The sequence below is a fragment of the Sinocyclocheilus rhinocerous genome, unplaced genomic scaffold (genome assembly GCF_001515625.1).
Source record: "Sinocyclocheilus rhinocerous isolate Xijiao unplaced genomic scaffold, SAMN03320098_v1.1 scaffold1211, whole genome shotgun sequence".
Lineage (NCBI taxonomy): Eukaryota > Metazoa > Chordata > Actinopteri > Cypriniformes > Cyprinidae > Sinocyclocheilus > Sinocyclocheilus rhinocerous.
Genome location: NW_015670979.1, coordinates 320,326 through 326,756, shown reverse-complemented (window position 1 = coordinate 326,756; position 6,431 = coordinate 320,326). Strand labels below are relative to the sequence as shown.

The 6,431-nt window shown below is 37.1% G+C and overlaps 1 protein-coding gene across 1 annotated transcript; it reads right to left on the bottom strand.

Moving 5' to 3' along the window:
- Positions 1-520: 520 nt before the first annotated feature.
- Positions 521-6,096, bottom strand: LOC107734427 (uncharacterized). The gene is made up of 13 exons (XM_016546377.1): positions 5,750-6,096; positions 5,571-5,659; positions 5,342-5,438; positions 4,376-4,659; positions 3,992-4,155; positions 3,737-3,883; positions 3,231-3,311; positions 3,154-3,166; positions 3,000-3,055; positions 2,801-2,909; positions 2,605-2,689; positions 2,356-2,491; positions 521-2,103 (listed from the first exon to the last, which is right to left on the bottom strand). Exons 1-13 carry the CDS (start codon positions 5,879-5,881, stop codon positions 605-607), a joined length of 2,892 nt encoding a protein of 963 aa, XP_016401863.1. The 5' UTR covers positions 5,882-6,096; the 3' UTR covers positions 521-604.
- Positions 6,097-6,431: the final 335 nt, after the last annotated feature.

Here is a 6,431-nt window from a genome sequence, read left to right as displayed (position 1 = left end):
AGTATTTGAAAAATAATGTGTTTTTTGAACATTAAAGCATGTCAACATATTCTGTTACACCAAATACACAAAAAAAATTATCTTTAAAAAAAGCATCATATGACCCCTTTAATGCTTTCTCTGAACTGGATTGGCGCTCGAGATATTCAAAATAAATAAAACAATTAAACTGACAATAAAGTAATTTTAACCTCAGTTTGAAAAAACTTTAAGTACTCAATATTTTGTTTATAGAGCCTTAAGCGAGAGCTTGTATTTGTTTAGAAATTTAAATGTAAAAATTGACAAAACTGGTCTTTTCTACTCAACATGATACAAGACAAAAACCAGTTTGCTAAACTTGCAAACAGAATTTGTCCCAGATCCTTATATATTCGTAAAAAATTAAATAAACTGACCTCCTATAAAACAACAACAAAACAGTGAACTATTAAAACAGATTTTATTAAGAACAAAGAAAATTTGTGATAGTTCACAAACATAAAAACACAAATAAAAGCATTGTTCCATAAATAATAATTAAATGATTACACAAACCAGTTTCAGATCCCAGTCATTGGGAACTGATATTTATTTAACCAATAAAAATTAAAGAACTAAACTTTTAAAGTGGCAACGGGTTCCAAGCAGACATTCGCACCTCATGCCAGGGCCAGCGGGGAGAGTCTCTGTAGTGCCTCCTTGCGGTCGGACGCCTGAACTGAAAGGCTGAAGGGGACAGATTGCAAGGCACCCTTTTACTGGAGTCATCTTCAGAAATCACACCATCAAGTGACAAAGCAGCAAAAGGTGGAAACCCAAATGGAGGACTGGCATTCAGCCATGAGGGGGTTTCCTTGTCACTTTCATTCAGAGAGACTTGATCCGTTTTGAAGTCTTCGACTGAGCTTGTGTCTTTGAAGAGATTCAATGGCACCATCTGCTGGAAGAACATTGGAGATGCAAGACCAGGTGTAAGAACTTCTGCAGGAACATTTGAATCTTGATGATCGTCTTGCTCATGACCACCAATGTGGCACTTCTGATCCAATAGTTTAAGAAGATCAAGTTCCTCGTCATCCTGCTCTGTTTGCCTGCAGAGAAACTGATTTTCAGTTTTGTCTGTTGTGGGCAAAACTGGATACACTTCCACATCATTTGTCAGCTGAACATTAGGGGAACTTTGTGACATCTTGCACACCTCTTGATGATTAAAATCAGTAATCGGCTCATGATCGACCGACTCCACACCTGAATCAGGGCTAGTGTCACGTATACCTATGAAAGCCTGATTTGCTGGTGGAGATCCCACAGGGCTCTGCTCTGGTGGTCTCTCTGACACTCCTTCGTGACTGATAGAGCGACCGAACCGTCGAGCACCTTGTCTCCGAAGACGTGTGGGTCCCCTTTGAAGGGATTCCTGTGGTTTTTCCCGAAACTGAGGTGCTGTCCGTGATGTCCGAAGAAGCAAGGTCAAAGCACTAAAGCCCCTAAGTCGCTCAGCCATGGACAGACGCAGATGGGGCCTTTTGAACCCAAGAGTTGAATCTGCCATCTTATCTTGCTTATAATTCTTTAAAGTTTTAACTTTGGCCTCTTGCATTTCTTTGACATCCACCTTCTTCTCCATGGTTACATTTCCCTGCTCATTTGAAAGGGTCAGACTTGCAAACATTGGCCAGACCCTGTTATCCATCTCAGTTTCTGCTCTACCAACTTCCTTTTCCAACTCAGGCATCTCTTCAGTACATGACTCCAGCGTCACCTCAGGTAGGCTTATGGATCTACGAGGATGAGATCGGTTCTTAGAGCAATTCTTCACTTTTTTGGACTCTTTACGCGGCTGCTCTTCAGGCTGCTTCACCTCTGGCTCATTCTCTACTTCTGTGCTTGCATTTATCGGAGACCCTTTGTTTTGAGTGACAGATTGTATTACCATGCATTCTCCTAACTGCTCAAAGTTCACATTTTCAAGCACGGTCCAACATTCATCATCACAGGGTTCCTCACTGTCCTGTCTTTGAATGCAAGATACCTCAAATCCCATGTTCAGACAGTCATTAGGGCTTTCTGCAAAACTGCAGTTGAGAAGATCAGGGTCATAGTCCACCTCATTCCCAACAACTGCAAAATAAAAAAAGAGAATTCCAGAAAATTAAAAAAAATAATAAAAGGAAATTCCAGAAATGTATCATTTGCACAAAAGAGAACATGAAAAGATTTATAGTATGTACTAAGATGTCAATAATAATTAAAATATTGGACAGACCATAATGTAACCAAAAATCTTTTACTCTGCTGTAGCTCTCAAATTTGAAATGTGGTCATGTAGATTCAAGCGATCATTCAAATAAATTTATACAGACTGATCCAAACCTCCTCCTGGTCCATCAATGAGGATAAGTGGTATCTTTACATCAGCATTTGTAAGTGGTAAACCACTTTTACAGTCAGGCTGTTTTTGGTGTTCTTCACAGTTTTCAGCGTCTTTGTGTGTTGATGTCACTGAAAGCTAAAAAATATAAACCAGATTAGCAGAATGAAATAAACAATACTTAAAATAATAGTTAAAAACGACTAAAAACACAGGCAAAAAAAGAAGGCAATCGGTTAAAAAAAACATACATGGTTACTGTTGTTGCCACTGGACACAGCAAAAAATCGGAGAGATCTTTTTCTCTGATGCACATTTTCTTCTTGTGCTGGAGCCCTGAAAACCCCAAAACACACAAATAAGCCTGACTGCTACTCTTTGTAAATTAGAATTCATCCCAGAATTGGTCATTTTAGTACAGTGTAGAGTGCAATTGTGATATAGTACCTAAGCGATTTCCGCTGTTCTCTAATGTGGTTTCTCTTCTTGGAAGTGGTGGGAATGGGATCTTCTTTACTACACTTTTCTTCCAGGGGACTATGACTGCTTGCAGATTCTAACAGATTTTTGCAAAGCAACTTTGTTGTGTTAATATTCTGCAACAATCAGGTGATGAGCTGGTAAATACATACATAAACAGACTGACCTTGTGGCTGGGTGATGGTTGTCGGTGTGTCCTCTCTTAGGTCATGCAGAGACCGCCTGAACAATAATAAACACATAATACATCTTCTGCAAGTAGTCTACTGTATGAAGTCATTTGACAACCAGACAATATTAATAGTTATCAGGTAAATCACAAATGACCTTTTCCTTTTGATAAAGAGATACTAATTAATATGAAGGCACTTCCCATGCAAAAATATTTGTGGCTCACCTGGTGTGACATCTAAGACTATTGGAGGTCCAGTGGGAGTACGACATGGCTTCAATTTGGAAAAAGCATCTACGAATATTTCTGAAATAATATTTTGATTAAAACTGAAAAAAGTCTTCTATACATACATATATACACACACACAAATATATTTTATATATCGAGCACAAATGTTTGGGGTTGGTAAAATTGATTTGATCAGAAATACAGTAATGTATTATATAATTACATATTTAATAATATAATTATAAAAATATATATTTTTAAATTGTAATATGTTTGTAATTTTTTTCCTTCAGAAAACATTCTAATATGCTGATTTAGTGCTCAAGAAACATTTTTATATTATTAAATGTAGAAAACTGCTTAATATTTTTGTGTAAACTGTGATAGATTTTTTTTTCAGGATTCCTTGATGAATAGATTTTTTTATAATTATATAAATAATATAAATGATCAAAATCAAGGATGACACCACATATTTATATTTATAATCACAATCTCACCACCAACACTTCGCCTCCGTTGTCGTCTCACACTTCTGTAAACACTGAGTCCTGTCCTCTTACTAAACATAGCGCCACCTGCAGGAGAGGGTGCCTCGGCTCCTCCTGTTGTTTTTGATGCCTCCAGTACACATGATGGAACAACACCTGATAGGCAAAATTCATGAACAAGTTCAGTTTGCACAAAATAAATGATGCTAAAACCAGCAAAGGGCCGTGCAACCAATTGCTAATTTTAATCTCATACATCTTTACCAATACGATCTGCATGAAGAATAAGTGATTTGATCACTGATGTCTGCTGGTCTAAATGTTTCTCAGTGTCCAGAGTGAGTTTGCAAGGTGGTGCTGGACACTGAAGCAGGTTAGGAGCAATAACAACAGCCAGGCTGGTAGCATCCATTCTATTTTCACTGCATCTGATCAAAGACATGAACATGAGGAAAAAAAGGACTAAACAATCATTATGAGCTTGTCTGTTGTCTGCATGTATATGCAAAGCATTTGTTGGATGCTCAAACACAGCATAAATATTACAGAAAAATAAGATAATATTTCTTTAACATGCACAGATCCAAGGAGTATAAAAGACTCAAAAAACTAAGCTGCATATTTTCAAACTGCAATCAAATGTGAAACCTCTCTGCAACTTGGCGCAGAAAGGTGCAGAGGTATCTGAGTGCACGTGCGTGGGATGAAGGAAACAGAGCTGTTATGAGCAGAGTTGTTCTTTTTCTCGCTCCCTCCTGGTCATGTGTCATCTCAAGCCCCTGGGCCTGAATCAGAGGGATCTGCAGGTCTGTAGGGATGAGTGGAGATGGCAGCTCACGCAGGAACTGCTTGATGAGAGAGGCAACGTCACAGGGCTGCAGGAAGGCTGCATGCGAGAGAAGGAAGACTGGCTTTCCCTGCTCCAGATCTGCCTATGAAAGAGAAGCATTTGGCTGTTTTCCATTTTAATATATTTAAAAATTTTATTTATTTTTGTGATGGCAAAACGGATTTTTAGCAGCCATTACTCCAGTCTTCAGTGTCACAGGATCCTTCAGAAAACATTCTAATATGCTGATTTGGTGATCAATTACAATTATTATTGGTGCTCAATTAATTCTTACTATTATCAATATTAAAAGCAGTTTTTGCTGCTTAATATTTTTGTGAAAAACGTGATACATTTTTTTCAGGATTCTTTGATCAACAGAATCGCATTCATCTGAAATAGAAATATGTAATGTTTATTATAAACATTATAAATGTCTTTACTGTCACTTTTTATCAATTTAATGCACCCTTGCTGAATAAAAAAAGCATTAATTTCTATATATAAAAAATATTCACAATATTACTGTTTTAACTGTAATTTTGATCAAATAAATGCAGCCTTGGTAATATATGAGACTTCTTTCAAAAACATTTAAAAAAAACTTGACCAACAGGTTAAAACCAGTGGAACTAAAAAAAATGTGCACATGTAAATGTAAAGCTCAAAACATGAACCTGAAAGAAAAGGTTGTCATCCATTAAAACAATAAATCACTGTAAATACTTAACATGAAAAACTAAAAAGACATGCCATTGTGACATGACAGATTTGAAGGAATTTACCCTTAGAGCTCGAATACGACTTAGTGATCCAGTCTTCCTGAAAAGACCCTCTGTATGCAGATGTTGTGACAGATACCCACAGGCCTCCACCAAAAACCTGAAAACCAGCACATCAGACGCATACAAAACTCAGGCTTCTGTCAACCACGGTCAGGTTTCACTCGTGAAACTCTACATTATTTTGGATTATTTAAATTTTTTAACAAACAAGGTAAGTTATCAAACATACTGAGGAACTGTACCGCCCATGTCAGACATTTCATGTTGTGGGAGCAAGAGCATGTCACGTCCAAAAGCAAAGCGTTGTGACGCGCTCTCCTTAGAAACAAATTCAACGTGTAAATGATACTATATATTTAAGCAACAAATAAATGACCGTCGTTTCAAGGTGATTCATACGTTTTTTACCTGACTAAAAGTTTGTTCACAGTTTGAATATCCATTTAGAAAGTTCTTCCAGTTTTTCACGCGGATACCGACAGCTTTGAGCGCGTGAATAATCGCCACCACGCGCAAACGCTCCTCTGTTAAACCAGCCATTGGGCTACTTGACGGTCTGTACACCAAAAAATCTTTGTCTAAATTCGGAATGTTTGGTTTAATTGACTATAAATTTACTGGCACAGTAAAGTCATGGAAACGGTAACTTTGGCTAAAAATTAGTACGGCGGTGGATGCGGAGACGGAGACGGTGTTTTCGTATGAACCACAACCACCTGTACTGATTGGTGGCAGGCAGGACGTTTCCGCACGTATGCAAATTAGCCAACCTAATGCAAATAAGCCAACGTGAGACAAGAATTTAGAAGTGTATTTCTTTAACTTTGACCTTTTTTTTTTTACAAAATACATTTAAAAAAACGTTTGTTTTGATTTATCTAACTTGGTGGCACTACAGTTGTCTTTTTACTAATTTTTATGCCATTAAAATGGAGGGTGATTTGGGATGATGAGACCTAACCTATTGAATTTTTTTTTCAACATGAACAATAAACTGGATAATTATATATTTAATAATCCACATATATCTAAAGTAATATTGTTTTTTTTGTTTGTTTTTTTCAAATGCGTGTGTGCTACTGTAATTGGA

Coding starts and splice junctions, on each gene's coding strand:
- LOC107734427 (XM_016546377.1), bottom strand. CDS start 5,881: ATGGCTGGTTTAACAGAGGAGCGTTTGCGCGTGGTGGCGATTATTCAC. Junction 5,439..5,570: donor ATGGGCGGTACAGTTCCTCA/GTATGTTTGATA, acceptor GCTGGTTTTCAG/GTTTTTGGTGGAGGCCTGTG. Junction 2,492..2,604: donor GTGGCAACAACAGTAACCAT/GTATGTTTTTTT, acceptor TATATTTTTTAG/CTTTCAGTGACATCAACACA.